Source organism: Electrophorus electricus, chromosome 13 (genome assembly GCF_013358815.1).
Source record: "Electrophorus electricus isolate fEleEle1 chromosome 13, fEleEle1.pri, whole genome shotgun sequence".
In the NCBI taxonomy this organism is placed as follows: Eukaryota; Metazoa; Chordata; class Actinopteri; order Gymnotiformes; family Gymnotidae; genus Electrophorus; species Electrophorus electricus.
This window is the reverse complement of record NC_049547.1, coordinates 11,850,598-11,871,191: the sequence shown is the minus strand read 5'-3', so window position 1 is coordinate 11,871,191 and position 20,594 is coordinate 11,850,598. Positions and strand designations below refer to the sequence as shown.

Genomic DNA, 20,594 nt, shown 5'->3' with positions numbered 1-20,594 from the left:
AACCTTGTTTAATTAAATATTAACAAGCCTCTAAAATTATAGGAACAAACTTTCCATTTTAATAACTCTAAACATCTTTCATTGGTTGATGCTTGTTACTGTTTTCCACAGAGCTTGTGTCTTTAGTGTTATCCAAGGCAGATGTATAATACACCAAACCCTCCACTGAGTTACCAATGAAAAAAGAAAGCACAAGATTCTATGGAACCACTTCATCTGTACTCCCCCAAGACTTGTTTGATTGTGTGACAAAGAATACCTGGTATGCCAAAGGCAACTTGTCTTATAAATCTCATATATGGTTATGAGTCAAAATACTGATAACAGACATCTTAAATTACATCACATTAATCCAAAAAGTGTGGAAAGGGAGATCATAAGTTTTACATGGGGGGTGGGTGTTCCCATGGTTCTTTTTAACTGGGGACTGGACTTTCCTCACATCCCTTCTCAAATCAAGCCCTGAATATAGTTCTGGCTTTGAAAATATGAATAAAGACATGCCCACCCATTATGTTTTTCTTTATTTTTCAAACAGTAGTAGAGACAAGGCATACCTTTGGTGGAATCCAACTCCTACACTGAGCAAACCTAACTTATTCTCACTCCAAGAATATAAGAATTGAATGGCTTGCATTAGTGGCCCCGACAATCCATACTCTGGGACCACATGCTACAGAACATCTGGGAGTTGAAATAATGTTTGAAATGTTATATTTCTCTGTAATGTAAGGAGGTGGCAGTAATTCTGGAGGACACAACAGTGCTTTTGTTGTTGCTTTGGCTCTATATTCTAGTACATGAGACCTGAATTGAAGCATTGACAAAGACTATGTCTATGTTCAGAATAATTCTGAATAATATGGATTAATTCATTTGTGTTTGTATATATTTCTATATCTAGCCCCACTCCCACTTAATGGCACCAAAAGTAACTCAACAAATTAAGAGAATCTTAAGTAGATTCATAGTGGTTTGCATCTTATGATGACCCCTTTCACATTAAGATGGCATATTCTTTTTTGTGTTAGTCTCTGCTGAGATCTATCCCTACATCCTGTCCTCGATTGTCTTAATAGCTCAAGAGGTTTTTCCCTGATGACTCAAAATATTCTTTGGTCATCCACTCAGTTGTTCTTGCTCAGTCCAGGGTCAATGTCTTTTTAACAATGTTAAATTTGTTAGCTCTTGTGCACATATATTTGAACAATGAAAACTGTAACTCCTCCCAGATTATGACCTGTACTTACATTTGCAAAATGTTAAGGGGATCCTAATTATCCACTAATTGCTTGACAAACAGTAGTGGAATTAGGATAATTTGCAGTGAAATAAAATTAAAATGATTGTAATGAAGGCTCTGCAGTAACTGTAATGCTACAGGGAGATGATTAATGACTTTTACTCACCATTGTAGGGTTATTCTCAACAATGAGCTGGCTTATAACCATGTAAATAAGACATTATATTTTTTTAGTCTCTTCCATCCTAAGTTGTGTGACATCTTACTTTATGTGTTAGGTGCCTATTTCTTTTTTCTCCCTTAGTTTATTTCATGTATGAGTACCTAGCACATCTGTATGCCATTTCTTCATTTATGACTCTACCACAATTGATGCCAATGCTATATTAACATTATGTATTCTGCAATAGTGTCTTGCATTATGTCAAAAATATTTTAAAATTCCACATAAGACTAAACATCTGTAATCAACAATACCTTAATACTGTGTCTTCAAGAAAGCAATGAACTAACATATAGTTCAAAACTCATTCTCACAAAGTTTTACTGTTGACTCTTGTTCAATGACCACTTCTAAGGAATGTGTCCCAGATACACTGAGGGATTCTGATATGTTTCTTCCCAGTTCATCAAGCTGTTTTATCAGCTCGTTTTGGTCTGTATAGTTTTGATGTTTGTCTTCTTCATTCAGTTGATAGTGTTCCAAACTCAGGGACTTTACATTTACCTCTTTTTGTTGATGCTCCAAATCCATAATGTTGTTTTCATCTTCTTGTTTAATTGCCCCAGCACTTTTAGGGACACAGACACTTGCTGGCATGGAGTATAATAAAGGAATTGCACTCTCAGGTTCCTCTTTGTCCTTTTCAAAGGATGTGCATGGGAGGAGGTTGATGTCATCTGTAGCCACAGATGTGAGCTCTTGCCCAAGGCTTGAGCTCTTATGTCTATGCAACATTGTTCTAGCCGTTTCCTTATATTCAAGAGCTGTGACAAAAGCATCAGGGGGACTTTGCAAATCATTCTGAAGATCATCCAGAAGGTGGCGCATTTTATCCTTATAAATATGAGACACAAAAAATCTTGAGTTGACAAAACAAGTGGCTGAACTCACTGCTATCCCAACGAGTATAGTTATTAATAATGTTTGTTACTTTTTCTTTGAAATGAAGTCAGAAATTCATTTTTAACCAGTGAAAGATATGTCTGAAAAGACAACTTGCGAGTACTGCACTAGAAAAATTTTAGAATGTGCCCCAAGAATATCTCACCTCATTTAATCGATGTCTATTCATATCTATATGACGCTTAAATACCCGCTCCAGTACTCTGTAACAAGTTAAACAATAATTCATAATTGAAAATCATTAAACCAAGTTTTTAACAAATCCACAAATCCACTATCTACTTATCAGAACTTTGGAAAGGTTACTTGCAACATATTGTAACAAACCTGTCAGAGTAGATTCCGCGTGCTACAATGTCATCTGTTACATCAGTAATAAACTCCAGGTATAGTAATTCGTCCTCCCTATAGAAAAGGACAAGGATAGAAATCGCAAACACTGACATGAGATCACACTGTAAAGTTCTAAACACACTACTCCTACTCCTACTCATACTCCTACTATTACTATAGTACACTAATGCTTCTAGCACCATTCCACATATCAATGGAATATATTATATAGTCATAAAATGAACTGCCAAGAACGTTACGTAAATTTCCATCACAAAATTATGGCATTTGGCCTTACTTTGTAAATCATGCTAAAGTAATCTGCACAATTTACAGCCTAGAGACATTCCTTAAATGTATAAGAGGCAATGTAAAGGAGAGGGGTAAAGATCAACACATATGAAGGCTAATATGAGATGATTCTTACTCTGCTGTTACTTTTCTTATAATTGGGGACTTCATTCCCTCTGGCGACACCCTGCAAAACAATGTTGTAAAATAACATCAATAACAAAAAACATTCATCTTGTACATTTATAATGCAATTCTAGTATGTAAAGGACCAAGCATTTTACCTTGAGGAGGAAAGAAGGAAATCACTATCTTTGGTCTTATTTGCTGTGCTGTAACGTCTGAATACATCTGACTCTCCATCAGACCACCCATGGTCAAGACTGTATGGCTATTAAGATAAGATAATTTAAGATCATTTCAGTACCTTATTTTAGATAAGAATTTTATCAATATTTCAGTCAGAAATAATATATACAGAAACAATGAGATGGCACTGAACATCATGAAACACACAAGCAAATCCCCCGGGGGTGAGTCCAGTCCTGCTGAGCAGCCTTGATTGTTGTTTGTACTGTGGAAAGAAAGTAGATAACTAAAAGCTATTATCCAATACTGGGTGAGTTATTTATTTATTTTTGCGTATGTGTAAAAGCTCTACAAACTGTTTTACTGTATGTAACAGCAAAAAGGTACAACTATAAATATCTAATTAAATTTTTCATGGGCATGTTTCAAAATGTGGAATTACATTAAAACAAAGTCCTACCTGCATTTATCACAATGCTTTAGAGTAAAATTGTGAAATACATTTTAAGTTCATCATCTACAAGGCTGTCCCAATCAGTAAAATAAATACCTTCCATAGTAAGCCTCTTGCTGATTTAACAGAGTCTTTTCTTCCACTTCGCGCCTATTAGGACAAGTGTAATACCGATAAGTAGACAGAGAGGACTTGGAATTTGATTTCAGAGTTCTGGGGGTGAAAGGCTTCTCTTGGGTGAAATAGTGAGTATGTTTAAGGAGAATGTCACCACTGTAGGTTTTCTGCATAGGATCCTGAAAGCTCTTAAATTTCTTCTGACTTGTCGATGTAACAGATGATTGACAAAACTGGTGGCACTGAGAATTTGGGCTGCTATAAATCAATTCTGAAGCACGTCCACAGTTTGCAGAACTTGCAGCCATTTGGGAATGATACACAGTTTGCTTACAGTGGAAGGAGGTGTTAAACCGAGGTGAGAATATGTCACAGTCCACCATACAGAGACGAGTACCCTCATCACCTCGAACAGTTCTCGAACAGGTTCTGGTCTGCTTAGGAAAAAGAAGGCAACTTTAAACCTGACCTTAATGCCCTCATTTGTCCCTACAGCAAAATGGAAATATTGTGAAAATATTGTCAAAATATAAATCATCTTACAGCATTCTTTTTAATGCTTTTATGCATATGGGACTTTACAGACTGTGTCCACTCAGAGATGTCTCTCTTTAGTTGTTGACGACACTTTTGGTCGATGTCTGTATGCGTGAGCAGAAGTGAAGGTTATAATGTGGAATTACATAGTCATTGCAGGTATTACTGCAAACTCATGAATACAAGTAAGGGGGAAGGGAGTGACTTACATTTTACATTACAAGACATACTTCTGGGTACCGTACAGTCCACTGCAGCTGAAAATGGAAAAAATATGTAGCAAACATTTTTAGGGAAAGTAGAGAAATTAAAAATATATAGTCAATATTCAAAGTTAAAGGCTAAATGTTGAAGCAACATTTTAATTCCAGTTAGTACCACGTTTATCTTTGTATAACAAGAAGAATAACGCCATTACCTTTTGCTGAATATATCTTTTTGTAATGTGATATCATGTGGTCTTTAATAATGTGATGATTCGTCAGCTTTCCAGATGAGCTAGGACACAACACTGCAAAGACAATTACAAAGACATTGTGTAGGCTATTTTATTGGTGTTATACTGGCTAGCTAATCTGGAGCTAATCGCGGATGGCAGATAGTTAACGTTAGTTAATTTGAAATTTGAAAAAAAAAGGATGTGTGTGTGTGTATGCTAAATAACGCTAGGTTAGATTAACACTTTTTAATTTAAACCATTCTAAATTTAGAATTGCTCAACATTCTTAAAGCAAAAATTGTAACGTATAAGTAATGAGAAGGCAGAGACAGCCTAACCACATTAGGGTTAGTTTCAGATACAAGCAGTGGCTACTTAGCTAACCTAGCTAGTTATTTATTAGTTTGGATGGTACTTTGCTAGCAAGCTAGCTATCTATTCAGTTTAAATGTTAACACTAAGATAGCTAGCTGCTCGACCCTCATTACCTCGTTTTGCATCCATGACTGGAAATTCAGCCAAGTATCCCATGCTCAAAATACTGCAACATTTATTTTGTAGTTTAACATCCACCACTGTAAGCATATACGATACATGTTATCAACTAAAAACCAACAAAACAAAACAATTCTTATATGAAAACTAGCAGCCTAGCTAAATAAATGAAACAATTATAGACTAGCTAGCTAACATAGGTAGTGTTACAAAGCTTCTTGGTCGCCATGTTGGTTGCTAAGTGTCCGTCATTACGTCATACATGCGTCACGTAACGGTCTCACGCTCATGAATAATACAAAGAGATCATTAGCCACAAATGAATTGTTTCAAAGTAGTGATCAAATATCTTTTTATAAAAAAATAAAGATTTGTAGTACTCAGTTGTCAGTCTTTACACATGTTTTGCACATATTGGGAAGAGAATGGCCGGTGCACTGTGCTAGGCAACAACTACAATTTGTAACTGTACACCTACATAATGCAGAGCTGTACTCCTACCCAGTGCATAAAGGTAAGTGTTTCTAATAAAGTGGTTGATGAACCAACAACATTTTTTTGGCTGTAATTTGTAATGTAATTTGTACTGAAGACAATGCAGAAAACTATGCAGGCATCCCTGGGATGTTTGCTCTTGACAATTTAAATATTTAATGTGCAAAATCACTTATGGTCATTAAGACACTCTTAAATGCTTTATCATTATTAATAGATGCTGAGAGTGGCACAGCGCTATTTCATTCATAATTGAATGCGATGTTGGGATGTATCTAGGAGATCCATACTCCCACAGATTTCATCACAGATTTGAAGAATCATCACACATTAACCCATTTATACTCTCTCTGCTGCTCAAAATATACACTATTCCAAAGTCTAATTTAAAACTTGACATGAAATCTGTAAGGTGAAACAGAGAATCATCAAGTTCATTTACACCATAATTCAGAAAAAGTCAGCAGAAAGTAAATATGACATAAAGGCTTTACTGAAAATAGATGTGTCTGTTGCTCAGTTTTCACTGAGCATCATCTAAGTTTTTATTTTTGCATTTTACAAAGCTAGTAACATACTGGGATAACAAGCCTATCAGAGATACAGCTTGCTATAGAAATTTTAATTCTAGGCTAAAAAGGATTTTCAAAACAGAATCCATTGCTAAATTTGTGTATAGAAAACAGACTGCATCACAGATTTGGTAACATTTCTAATCAAGATAATTACTGTGCTTGGTAATTATTATGCTTACGTAAGCAATGGTTTACTCGCATCTTTCCAACGTCTAAACCCCCACGTGTCTACCGGCATAGATGCAACTGAGAGAAAAAAGGCGTCGCGAGGATCAACCTCATAACCAGTAAGTAGAGCTAAAGCATATTTTGAGCATACAATTTTTGGCCTTTTTTCTCTTTAATTCTACCACAGTTATTTCTTTTCCCCAGTGACTTCGCTTTCCATTTGTATATTTATTCGGGTCTGGCCAATTGGATTTGAAACAAAGGAAAGTGGGCAAAGAACTGATGCAAGCTGTAGTGGCTTTACCCATTAAAATGAATCGTGTGCAATATTTTTTTCCTCGTTATTCATAAATTGACTATTGATACCATATGCTATATAGGTTGTGCTATCATAAATTAAGTACCTGTACAGCGCTGGCAGCATATTGCCAAGCGTTTGAAGCAAGGCGTGCACCACGCTCCCATGACGAAAGAATACTACAGCTTATACGATCCGCTCGTACTCATACGTTAACCCTTTCAAAAGCCATAAGATAGCTAACGAGTAAATAAAATGGGAATGAAGGCTGTCTGAACAGGGAACGCTATCTGAATAGAGAATTCTTCAATGCGCCAAGATTTTAATCAAAATCCCGCTTTGGGAAAGAATCAGGATGAAATTTCCAGTTGAGAATCCAAGGAAACAAGTGAACTGGGACCCCGAGCAAGGTTGGATCCATCTAGTTTATCTACGAAAATAATAATAGTTTATTTTCTTCTGTGTAGTTGACTGCTTCACCTGTATCAAATCAGTTTCTTGGTTGCTGTAGTTTATCCGTTACCAACCAATTTGCGTATACAAATTAATTACCCTTTGCAGTACTTAACTATAGATTACAATGTTTAAAAATGACCTTCGAGTAAACATTCGAGTTGTTGGTCAATGAATTCCTATTGGTACATCAGCAGGATGGATTTGTCCTGACAAATGTATACTCTTCACAACAGCACTTAGGGCACTTTTAAGTGGATATATGGATAAATGAAATTCAGTTAAAATGTAGGTACGTCGTGTAAGCATTATTTATTTAAAGTTGCACATGTAACTTATTTATTGCAGTAAATATGTAATAATAATAGAGTATAGAAGCAGCCAGAAAACAGTGCCATTTAGTACATAAATATTGCTCACCAAGTCTGCAAATACTTAAAGTACAATTATTGGTTTACAATAACAATTACCAATTACCAAATACTTATCTGGGTCTTGTGTGGCTTGAAAATTTCAGTGATTCAGTGAGACATTAGGAAATATCTGTTTCATCGTCCATTATGATGTTTAAGCAATATTATACCGATTATTTATCTAAAAAGCTGCATAGAGTACAGATTGTCTTTATTAAAGCATTACATAGCAATTGCATGCATAAACACAGTACATTAAGTATGAAAATGTAATAAAATAAGGTTTTGGGATATAAAATGATTTCAGGGCTTTAAAAAACTGGACACTATGGGTAAAACTCGTTAAACCCAAGTTGCATTAATAATAAAAAACTGGAATAGTATTATCTGTCATGTATTAGGAGTTTCATGGTACATTGGACACTTGTAAGATAGTGAGAGATTGCTTAGCTAATATTGTGGCTTCAGCATTACATCACTGGCAGTCTGGACTCCACCCCCTTATGAAACTCAAAAGGGAAGCAATTCCCATAGATCGGTCAGGAGGCTTGATGTTGTGCATCATATATGAATCTAAAAAAGGCCTCTCCTTTGTTTTGTCCCTAACCTCAGGTGACCCACTCTGGTTTCTTTCTTGAATCCTATTATACCTACCATATATCTCATTTGGAAACCAGTGACCTATGAAGTAGCAGTTAGTCGCTCTCTTTTTAAGGGTCACATAAATATAAAAAAACTACAATGAGACTACAATCACAATGCAATATTGTAGATAGTACAACCCAGAAAACAAAAATGAAACTTTTATTTACTGGCTAACTCTTATTACTGGCTAAGACCTGAACTGGTTGACTCTCTGAACACTGATGGTTGTATAAAATAGAATGGATTAAAGAAATTTTGGGGGCTATGCGCAATGCTATTTGCAGCTTTAATCACATTGTTCTCTTACGTAGATTACATTTCAGAACTGCCACAATAAGGTTGGGATGAAGCAAATAAAAGTGTTACTTCCTCTTTTTTTACTGCATCTCTGTTTTTAAGTTGACCAAATCATGCTATCTCCTTACCTCTCCCTTTCTTTAGTGGTGGCTCAGACAAACATGGCGCCCCCTAAAAAGGTGCAGGCAGGTGCAGCACAGTGCAGCCTCGTCCAAGCCAGTGTGACCGCCATGCAGAACCCCATGGGCTGTGAGCTCAAAGGGAACGAGCACTGCCCTCTCCCACGGCTCTCCGTCTCCTCCCGCTCGGCAAGCATAGTTGCCAGCATGGACACTGGTGTGGATGGCTCGGCGCTGCACTCTGTCATGAAATGGAAGACAGTGCTGGCCGTGTTTGTGGTGGTGGTAACCTACCTGGTGGGGGGAGGACTGGCGTTCCAGGCTCTGGAGCAACCCTTCGAGAATGACCAAAAGAACACCATCACCCAGGAAAAGGCCCTGTTTCTACAGAGGAACCCTTGTGTGTCACCTGCAGAGCTTGAAGCCCTTATCAAGGTGAGCTCATTGGTAGTAGTTCTTGTAATATGCCATTGAGTCCATATCAAACAGCATGTGTTAGAGCAAGGTCTGATATGTCTTAAAACCCTTTTTGATAAAAAAAAAAGTATCTAAGCAAAACTCTAATCTGCTTTACTCTGTATGTTTTCTGTATGGTAGCATCAATTAGGATAGTTATATGTAAAACCATCATATATGTGTTGCCTGTTTTTTTAACCAATTTTCATCTTACATAACTGTTGCCAATTCCTATATGCTAGCTAAGATTCCCATAATACAGTACATCTATCATGGCAAATAAATGCTCCCTCCAAGACATGTGGAGTCAGCACCTATTTTTAACCTGCTGCTCATGCAATGTCAGCTGATTTTGTTTGAAGAGCACCAAATGCCAAATTTCTGTATATATATATATATATATATATATATATATATATATATATATATATATATATATATATATATATATATATATATATATGCTGTCTTGAGCCCCTGTCTATGATTTGCTGTCTAACTTGTGCTTTCCTGGCAACAGGATAAAAACCTTAGCTAATCACAACATTGTAGATCCCAAAGTTAGCCTTTTGATTCTTCATTTCCTCAGTTCTTCATTAAGATAATAAGATCTTAGAGGTAACTGACAACTTTATTTGAATTAGTTTTATTGAGGGAGTTTTTCTTATCCTCTAATACAAATTATTGTGAGACAAAATAAGGATTTTTGAAGCTCTCATTCAAATTTAATAAACAATCACATAAGCATATTGCTTCCATCTGATGTTTCCCACTACAAAATTTAACTTCTTGATAGTGAAATTATAAACCTATAAACACTTAGAATTTAGCTCATAATGAATTGCTGCTGAAAATGATCGCGTGTATTCGCTGTCCAATATTTCTTTGTATTGAAAAAATATTTCACATGGTGCACGTTTGTGCATATGAGTTTTCAGGGTTCGATCAGGAAGCAGCTGGACATAGGAAGCAGTTGGAGCAGTTGGAATAGTTTGCCAAAGATATCCCACGCTCATCATGCTATTGGTACCACATTCATTGGGTCATCACTTGAAATGGGCTCCAAGTAGTACCAGATCCTGATACAGTTTTAATATTGGTCTATTATTTTTAGAAGTGATTCTTCATTATCTAAGGACCTGTTGACCACCCCCAAACTCATATTACATGTACTCATGCCATTGACAATGGGCTATTTACAAAGTGGGGCAATAACTCTTTAGCATAGTATTACAGTGACTGGACTTCGTGAAATTAATTATTTCTTGTGTATTGTCCACTGGAACCAGAGCTTAGCAAGAGCAGGACTGCTCTGTCTTTCTGTAAGTCACAGCTAAATGTTGTAAGACTACAAATAGATGATGCATCACAGTTTCCATAGCAACAAATCATATCAAGTCAAACTAAGATCACCCATACTGCACCACAGCCTCTGACTGGTTTCGGAACAAACTTCATGTTTTTGTCAACAGCTGTTTGTTAAGTGTCAGCATGCTAAGAAAATGGCCTACGGAATAAGTGGTCTCAAAAAAAAAAAAAAAAAAACCCCAAAAAACCAAAACCCTATCCAACGGTCTTGGAATCTCCTACATTTGATGTGTTGTCACGTTGCTCATATTGCCTTCTCCCCATCCTGGTGTGTGAGACCAACTTGATAGATGCAGTGTTGTGGTGCCGCTTGTTGCTTTGCGGGGGCGTTGGTTTAAAGAACGCCCCGCGGGGGAGGGGGCCGTGAGCAGTGACTCAGCATCTCCCGCCTCCCTTCTTTCTTGCCAGCATGCTGCTGGCTCCTTACCTGGGCCTGGCAGACAGTGAAGAGATGACTCAGAGAGGGGAATGCATTTTCAATCACAGGCTGGTGTTTAGCTGTATGCTGCTTTTCTCTCACTACCTTATTCTATTTACATCAAGTTGTAGTTCATGTTCTGTTCTCTGCTCACAGTTGTCTGAAGCCCTTTTTATTGTGATCCAATACAAGTTCTTATTCCCCTTTTGTTTCTGTCCTGTGTGTCCTGAAAAATGCTGGAATTTGGCACTGAAGTTTGTAGGTTGTCCTGATTGTTAGGCTATGTAGAATACTGTTTTAATATAGAACATAATCACTAAACAACAACAACAACAATAATAATAATAAAGAACATAATCATAAACAATCCTATATTAGGCAGCAGTGCGCTCAGAATTTGATGATGTGTAGTGCCCGCTGAAGTATACAACCTTTATTGCCCATGGCTGGCTGTTTGAGGTGCAGATATTGCTGCTGTTTTCTTAAGACCGTTCACAATTCCCGTTTTTTTTTTTTTTTGTTTTTTTTTGGTGCAAATTCACAAAATTTGAAATGTATATCTTCAAATTGCCTTCGGTGATATATCTTATTATTATTATTTCAAATTTTTAGAATTATTTATATATATATATATATATATATATATATATATATATATATATATTTTTTTTTTTACCAATCTCCCAAACCATGTAGTTGTTGAATCTTTAGAGTTTTTTGAGGTCCTAAGTGTCTGGAAGATATATATTTCTGACCACAAAAGTATTATTTTATAGCCTGTTTTTGAATCCAAAGGTGTTAACTCTAAACATCTCTTATGCTTTCACTTCTAAAAAAAATTTTTTTATGCGAATTCAGCTGCTGACTCCACAACTATTTTTGAGTGATTTGTCTTCAAAGATTTTGTCAGGTTGTGGCTAATGTTAATGATTTGGCTGTTTAAGTAATTTATGCTTATCCATACTAAATAATGTTGCTCCTTATAAGAACAGGTTTAAACCATTAGCCACTGCATCAACCTATTGCTTTTGAAAAGAACATGTAGGCTAGCAGTGAGAAAGCTGAACCAAACTTAGCTTCAGGTTCATCATCTGAAGGATTTGTTAGTTTTGTATAATAATAGGGTTAGGATTGCAAGAGCTTTATTGTCACGATCTAGGTCACACCCAGCCAAACACACAGCCTTTCACCTATTCACCCTCCTCCAGCCAATCAGACATCTCCAGCCCGACAATCACCAGTGCCTCCACCAATCACAATACACAGCCACTTCTACGTTCACAGTCAATATTCTTTTAACAAACAATATTTATTAATTATCACACACACCTGCAGCTCATTCCTGCATCCCCACTTAAGCCAACAGGATCCTCCAGCCAGCGCTTTTCACTGACCTTCTCTAGTCTGCAAGACTATAAACTACAAGACTACAAGACCCTTGCCTTTGTTTACCATTTTCTTAGCTTTTTCTTTCCTGTTTCATTTTGCCCTCAGTTTGCTCCTTTGTTGCCATTTCTATTAAAATCCATTTTGTTTACTCTCACTCATGCATCACTCCTTCTCTCTAAATGTCACCTGCATATTTTAATGATTTATTCACTGCTGATAAGCAAAACCTAGGGTTTTTATTTTCTACTATTGACTCTCATGTAACATTATTAAGTAAAACTTTCTCCAATATTGAGAGTGAACAGTTGTGAAGTATAGACAACATAAATAACTGATATTAAGGCTAATATTTCCCTCTACATGAATGAAGGTTATTCCTTTTACTCTCATTTCCTTGGAGAAGCTAATGGAGACTGTGGGGTATTTGCAACCATCTCCTAGTACTTATGATGACCTGTCTCCATATTTTCTTAAGGTTTTAGATGCAGTTGGTCCTTTACAACAGTTGTGAATTCATCTCATTTTGGGATGTGATCACAATTTTTTAAAGTGGCTGTTGTTCTGCCTCCTTTTAAGGAACCTGACTTGATTGGTTCTATTTTAGACCTCAAAGATTTTGCAGAAAGCTGTCTCTAATTACTTTTTGAATGCACTGGAGATAGAAAAAAGCTTCAATCTCAACAAATATCACCCAATTAATATCACCAGACAGCTCTTTAGAACATTTTAAATGACATTCTAATGAATGCTGACTCTAGGGAGGTATTGTTTGGTTTGATCTTAGTGCAGCCTTTGATACTGGTGATCACAGTGTCCTAATCTAACTGAATGTATTGTAGTCATAAGGACTGGGTGTCTTACCTATTACTAAAGACAAAACGTAGGTTCTAATTGATCACCATTAAGTCCTTTTCTATAAATTTGGGCATTTTATTTATTTATTTATTTATTTTTAATTCTTAGTTATTTTTATTCAGTAATGTTTATTTATAGATAAGGAATATTTCTAAAATTAAATGTGCTTTAACAGAAAGGACAATTCAAGCATTTGCTTGCATTATGCCTTGTTTCCTTGCCTTGGTCAAGAAGCCCTGGCTTGCTTTCAGTTCATTAGTTCAGTGCTTTGCTCTGGCCACTGGCTGACAGTGAAATTTAAAATTTCTATTATGTTATTGTTGCTTATTTGCTTTACATGGTGAAGCACCTGAATATACTTGTGAATTCTTAGCTCTCTATATTATTGTCAGGTTTTTGATGTCCTGACAATTCCAGGTATTTTGGATGTCTTCCCCTTGATATTGGACTTTCTGATTATATGACCAGAATCATATAATCCATTTTTATGCTTCAGCATTTATAAACTGCAATGTAGTGTTCTTAATATTTTGTCATGTCTATTTTTATGGTGTTTATCTTTTTTGTCTGTTTAATGGAGTTTTAGTATGCTTTAATTTGCAGTGTCTTTTTTATTATAATTTTGTTAATATTTCATTGAAAAGCCCTTTGTAGGCTTGGCTTTCTTAATTACTTCTTAATCACCTAGTGGAAATGAAAGCACTTTTCACCATGTCATGTGCTAAGCATATTTCTAAAAATCACTAAGATTATGTGTTGAAGGTTTTATTGAATTTAATAACACTACTGTTAAGTAGTACAATATGGCGCATGTATTGGGGTGGTCATGTAGTCCTGACATGAATAAATGTGTTGTTGATTGTTAAGTGAGTTCAACAATGTGTGGGATCCCCTTCCACATTCAGATGGTGCTCAGTTTTACCTTAACCCTTGAGAGAACTTTTGCCTAAAAGAAATCTGTAAGGTGAAACAGAGAGAACAATTACCAAGCCACAACTGCCATAAACATAATCAATAAAACATGCTGACTCAAAGCCTTAGGGCTTACATTTTCTATAGGAGTGTAGCAAAAATATACAAATAAGATCAATATATATTGTCTGCCTGTCTTCTTTTTACTTCAACAACATTAAACAATTACTTAATAAATGTAACGGCATGGATATAGGACATAGTATTCTTGAAAGGTCCAAAATGATCAGATGGCCATATTAGGTCATGGAGTATCGCATGTTTACTCAGTAATTAAGACCTGCATGCCTGCTAAGCAGGGTGGATCCAGCTATTCTCATAGTGTCACTGAGACTGGAAAAAGAGTAGGTGGTGGCATATGTCTGCTGTATCCCCCCATCTTCCTCTTATGTCCTCTGGTAGTGTTACTAGTTGGCATCCTCCACAGTATTAAGTACTGAATGTTTCAGTTGGCTTTATTGACTTAAGTGGACATCAATTTATTGTGTGATTTTGTAGATATAAAGTGACCAAATATGCAGATTATCTTGTCACCAGATAAATAACAAAGCTGGTGATTTTTCTGTGTTGATCCAATTTGTGTTTGTCTTAACTGTCCATTTATGTTGTATTTTTCTCTTTCCTTAGCATGCAGTAGATGCAGTCAGTGCTGGGGTCAGTCCTATTGGAGACACGTCCTATAATTCCAGTCACTGGGACCTGGGTAGTGCCTTTTTCTTTGCTGGAACTGTCATTACTACAATAGGTAAAACTCTCAGTGAAGATCTGACACAACCCATAATGAGATTTACTACCATGTGCCCCTGTCCTCTAACATGCAAAGAATGGAAAAGTCATTTTTAAATCTGAGTGTTCTTAACTGAGTCATTGAGGAAAAGCAAAATCTACATAGAAGCACTTTATTTTTGTTCTCCTAAGTGACCTCATATGCAAAAGCAGTGATATTTCTTTCGCTAGTATGGTGTTTGTTTCTTGGGCTAGCATGGTGTTGGAGAGTGTCCTATTTGTCTTTGCTTGCAGATAATGAATACAACAAATGATTGAAATAATCAAATTAAGAATTTTAATGCATGCCTGTTCTCACTATGACTCCTCTCCTAATATATTCTCCTGTGTATCTGATCAAAATTATCACACCATTATATCATAACTAGCAGGCACACAGCATTGCTTTGTTTTGATTGTTGTAGCAGTTTAAAATGCCATTTTCTTGCTTCAGGCATGAAGTGTAATATTAGCTCCTAGAAAGTTGATGAACAAATGTGAGAATACTCTCCAGGCAGAGAATATATTATAGGCACTGTGTTGCCTTCACTGAATTGTTGGGATTTTTTGTTGATATCTGACATGGCTCTTTTCAGCTGGTACATGTTACATGGCTGAAAATTCAGCTGTGCTCCCATAGACCAGTTCTTGTGTAATTTTCTCCTCAGTGACCTGTAATTACTGCCATGGTTTCTCCTTGCAGCCTAGCAATTTTCCCTCCCGTGACAATGTCATTTAAATTGAGTGGATTAATTGCTGCTGAATTGCACAGTGAATATTTAAAACACTTCTTACTTTTTCTACACCCACATTTGGCAGGTTATGGGAACATTGCTCCCAGCACAGAGGGTGGCAAAATCTTCTGCATCCTGTATGCCATATTTGGCATTCCTTTGTTTGGGTTTCTGCTGGCTGGCATTGGTGATCAGCTGGGCACCATTTTTGTTAAGAGTATATTAAAGGTTGAGCAAGTTTTCAAGGTAAGTTTCTTTTTTGGATTCCCTTGAATTATATTCGACTAATGTAAATCATGTTTAGGCTGAGCATTTTTATGACAATCTCACCGGTTTCACTACTATGATAGCAACCTAAAGTTAACTTACCATTATGCTATAGATTTATTTAGTTTTTTTTCTTGGTATGTTGGGCATAAATCAGATATTTTGTCTGTTTCTGTCTGTAGCAGAAGCATAGAGAGATTAGTCAGACCAAAATTCGAGTCACCTCAACAATCCTCTTCATCCTGGCGGGCTGTGTTGTCTTCGTCACCGTCCCAGCTGTCATCTTCAAACACATTGAAGGCTGGACAACACTGGAGGCCATCTACTTTGTTGTTATTACTCTCACAACTGTTGGTATAGGGGATTATGTGGCAGGTAAAGATATTTTACAATGCGGTACTGAATTTATTCAATGGGAAAAAGGCTTTTCCAGTATGTATGCAACATGAAGAAAAGCCATTTCATTTTGAAGTACAACATCCAAAATAACAGCAGACAATGGGTAATAACATAAAATAGTAATGACAGCAGACAAAACAAAGGGCAATAACATATAATAGTAACAAAGTGCAATAACATATTGTGAGTGCCAGATGAATGGCCTATAGAGGTTATAGTAAGAGTAAACTAATTCTGAGCGCGACACATCAAAAGGCAGGATGGTGATGTTTTGATCATTATAATTAAGTAATGGTGAATATGTTCCAGAATATGATGGATGGAGTATTTGCCCTTTTCATATTTAATAACAATAGTCTTCTTTGCAAATGGCATACATTAGTTTAAGCATTTAATGAATGAAAATCTATTGATCTAGTGGTCCCTTAGCTGAAAATGTACTAAAATTATAAAATGTACTGAAATAGATTAATTATAATTGGACATTTATCAACAGGTGGGGACAGAAGGATTGAATACATGAAATGGTACAAACCACTAGTTTGGTTCTGGATCTTAGTGGGTCTGGCATATTTTGCTGCTGTTCTGACCATGATTGGAGACTGGCTAAGAGTGCTTTCCAAGAAGACTAAAGAGGAGGTATGGCATGAAAGTCATTGCTTTGTCCTTTTTTCACTCATCCTTACTTTATGTGGCAGCATTTCAATATTCTTTGTGTATTTTGAAGAGGTTAAACATTAACCATCTTTGCAAAATCTAATTCATATCAAAAAATCATATGGTCATAAGGTTTGCCCAATCAGCCAAGATGTGACTGATGACTAGTTTGGCATGCAGGGGCATATTGTTCTGCTCACCAGAGTAACTGGCTGTGTGCATGTGGCTCAGGTAGGGGAGTTCAAGGCCCATGCTGCTGAGTGGAAAGCCAACGTGCGGGCGGAGCTGAGAGAGACGCGGCGGCGCCTGAGTGTGGAGCTTCACGACAAGCTACAACGGGCCGCCACCATCCGCAGCATGGAGCGCAGGCGCCTGGGTCTAGAGCAGCGTGCCCATTCCCTTGACATGCTCTCTCCTGAAAAGAAGGCTGTGTTCGCCAGCTTCGACAGGGGACGCTTTAAGACACCCTCACAGGAGAGCATTGACGGCAGGCTCTCTGGATTACGCGTGAAGGGCGAGCTCTATGAGAGGTCCGCTGGCCCACAAGCCTCCTCGGAGGAAAGCATTGTTGGCCGCTTTGGCTCCCTCACCAAGTTAGCCAAACGGCACCGGAGCCGTGAGCCGCGCACCGCTGCCACCATGGATGACACTCTCCGAGTACGTGCCTGCGAGCCGCTCAGCACCAACAGCAGCAACACCACCCTGGCAGAGGAGAGGCGGGAGGCTGGCGAAGATGAGGGTGCACAGGAGGAGGTGGAGAAAGAGGGCGACACCAGTCTCTATGCCAGTTCATACACTGAGTTGCCCAAGCAGCAGAATGGTTTTGTGCCAGCTCAGGCCAAAGAGAGGGAGTGTGACAAAATGCTGGCACAGCAAGAACACCAGCCATAGGCAGGCCTTTGACATGGCGAGGCAAGTTTTTCATTAAAGCCACAGAATGTGCCTTTCTGTTATGTATGCTATGGCTTGACTCATTATGGGGAATATTAGTTAAAATCCACTATTCCCAAACAGAAGTTACATGTTGGTTGCCAAAAAATGTGAGCTATCAGAGGTCATGGAATTGCCTCCTGAAGGTACTTAAGTATGAAGCATGTTATGTTTTTTGCATTGTGTGAAATATTTACCATTTTGGTGCCAGAGACTCCTGATATAGCCATATGTATCCATGTGAAAGAGGGTGTGAATCTAAGACGTTTGAGCAACCATTTACCAATGGCTACTTTGAGAGAAACGGCTGCTGTGAGGCGCAGTCACTTTGCATCTAGACATATCTAGGATGTAAGTTTACATAGTCCATGTCACAGACTTTAGTACAAGCTAGTTTTAAGCACAGATGTCATTCAAAAATTGAATGTGCACATGTGGTTTACTCATCAACACACTAACTGCGTGCCATCAATTAATTTAACATTCTGAAGAATGAAAACATAATATTCAAATATATATGCTCCATTCTTGTTGATTAATCAATATTATAATAATTAGCAAGACCAGTATTTATAAAAATAATTATCACAAACCAATCCTAAAAATTGGGCAACTGAGGGTGTGTTGGCAGGTCTGTCAGTATGTCGCACCTGCTGAATCCAAGAGTGGTAGTAGATCCCTAGGTCCAGTCGGATTTGCTGAAACTTTTGAATTCAGAAAAAAGACTAAACTACTTTCGTAGTTTAGATCACATTTTAATCCCCATTATTACACAACCAACATCTGATCTCTTTTAGTGCTTAAACAATAATGTCTTCCAGCATCAGAAATTATAATCATACAAACTTACTTAAACAAAACAAAAATAATAAAATCCTTACCCTGATAATGGGCATGCTGCTGATCATTGTTTGGTGATGCAAGGACAAACACTTTCTACTTCTCTTTGAGGATTTGAAATAACTCAGTAACTAATTGTGTACACACAGTCCTGTTTATGTCATTTGGTGGCACTTATAACCAGTTATCATTAGGGGATTTGAAGTGATAAACGTTTTTTATTTAACTGATGATCCTACTGCTGTAAATGAGTTTAAATGCCTACTACTAAAATGCTAATAACACTAAATAAATAACATGCGATTTCAAGAGCTGTTTTATAAGCAGTGCATCAAAAGCAGTGAGTGCCTTTTGAAAATAAATGACTACATGATGATCCAGTGTGACCGTGTAATAATTGGTGACACCACACATCTTGATATCTATGGTGTGCTTATTGGATATTTTTCACAGAAACACACAGTATCAAACAAGCATTTCTAGGAAAACATTAGGTTTAGGACAAAACATCCAGGGTTAGTCACAAGATCCAAAGGTGTCCTCCCCTAAAGTTTAACAAATGATATTAGATACCTATTACTTAGAACTACTTTTATCTGCAAGTACTTGTCAGGTATAGGAATTTGCTTAAGTATGATGAAAACTGCTCCGGACTATACCACTGACAGAACATGGGGCCACTGACATAAATGACACCTATGGAATAAATACACAAGGCACAGGGCAAGAACACAAAAATATATATTTTATAGTATGTATATAGTAACAATAGGGATAAATATCCAAATAAGAAGGTAAACAAGTATATAGGGTTTTGTATACAAAGTGAATTTAAAATTGTGTAAGTTGTGGTTGTGTAAACATGCTTCAGAAGTGATTATACTTCAGTGTTTTCAAGGAAGAATGGTGGATAGTTGAGGGAAACTATATTCTCACATTCCACAAACACATAATCATTTCATGTAACAGTGTCTTGTATATTATTGTCGTATAAAAATACATATTTTATGCATAGCTTCTTTTATATTAAAATAATCTTCGATCAATTAAACTGCTTAACCTATGTTTGCCCATAGGACAGTAGTACAGTTCATAAAAGTCTTCAATAGGACATTTGTGTTAAAGAGGGACATTACATTAATGGAATGCTTTAATTACCATTTAAATAATCATACAAGATTTAAGATGTTTTATAGTCATAAACAACTCAACTATTTGTCCTTATTGGATGAATAAAATTCATTGGCTTAGTAAAGTTAGTTGTGGCAAACTTATCTATCATTTGAAAAAAAGGTTTCATATTAAAGCCATGTTCATCAGATCTTCTGTATAAGTTAGGTAGGATTGTTTGTTTACCAACACAGCACTCATCTCACCCTTCTCAAATATCTGCTCGTGCTAGCAGCGACACACTAAATAATATACAATGGAAAGTCTGCCTCCTTGCCGAAATTACAGATGGACATAAAACACATTTTCCCTTAGCAGAGTAGTTATTACTCTAACTTTGTAACATTTATTCTCATTATTAACCTGTTGATAAGATGAAGAGATACTCCGATTGGGGTGGTATAATGCTAATAAAGGGGAGTCAAATATGAACAGCTTAAGCCCATGTATTCTGAGATAGGCAGCCCACAAAACTCTGATTGGGTTGCCAAATTTCACGGTTTGTGGGTTGGTAGGCACCCAAGATACACAAATGTATCTGCACAAGCATTCAAGCATTGAAACGTC

The 20,594-nt window shown here is 36.9% G+C and overlaps 2 protein-coding genes across 4 annotated transcripts; one reads left to right on the top strand and one right to left on the bottom strand.

Annotated features, from left to right (window-relative positions):
• Nucleotides 1-1,386: 1,386 nt before the first annotated feature.
• spata7 (spermatogenesis associated 7) lies at nt 1,387-5,566 on the bottom strand. Of its 2 annotated transcripts, none has more exons than XM_027002377.2 (11): nt 5,338-5,566; nt 4,829-4,921; nt 4,620-4,667; nt 4,417-4,514; nt 3,853-4,310; nt 3,510-3,567; nt 3,278-3,384; nt 3,130-3,180; nt 2,697-2,774; nt 2,515-2,572; nt 1,387-2,300 (listed from the first exon to the last, which is right to left on the bottom strand). In XM_027002377.2, the coding sequence occupies exons 1-11, from the start codon at nt 5,432-5,434 to the stop codon at nt 1,764-1,766; spliced, it is 1,683 nt and encodes a 560-aa protein (XP_026858178.2). In that variant the 5' UTR covers nt 5,435-5,566; the 3' UTR covers nt 1,387-1,763. The 2 variants fall into 2 exon arrangements, with proteins under 2 accessions (XP_026858178.2, XP_026858180.2); XM_027002379.2 differs by having other exon boundaries at nt 3,853-4,307.
• Nucleotides 5,567-6,666: 1,100 nt separating this feature from the next.
• On the top strand, nt 6,667-19,213 carry kcnk10b (potassium channel, subfamily K, member 10b). 2 transcript variants are annotated; one of them, XM_027002443.2, is made up of 7 exons: nt 6,667-6,701; nt 8,833-9,242; nt 14,893-15,010; nt 15,850-16,010; nt 16,214-16,406; nt 16,927-17,069; nt 17,319-19,213. In XM_027002443.2, coding segments are annotated over exons 1-7 (1,686 nt in total). In that variant the 5' UTR covers nt 6,667-6,700; the 3' UTR covers nt 17,979-19,213. The 2 variants fall into 2 exon arrangements, with proteins under 2 accessions (XP_026858244.2, XP_026858243.2); XM_027002442.2 differs by lacking the exon at nt 6,667-6,701 and adding an exon at nt 7,154-7,290.
• The last annotated feature ends 1,381 nt before the right edge of the window (nt 19,214-20,594 follow it).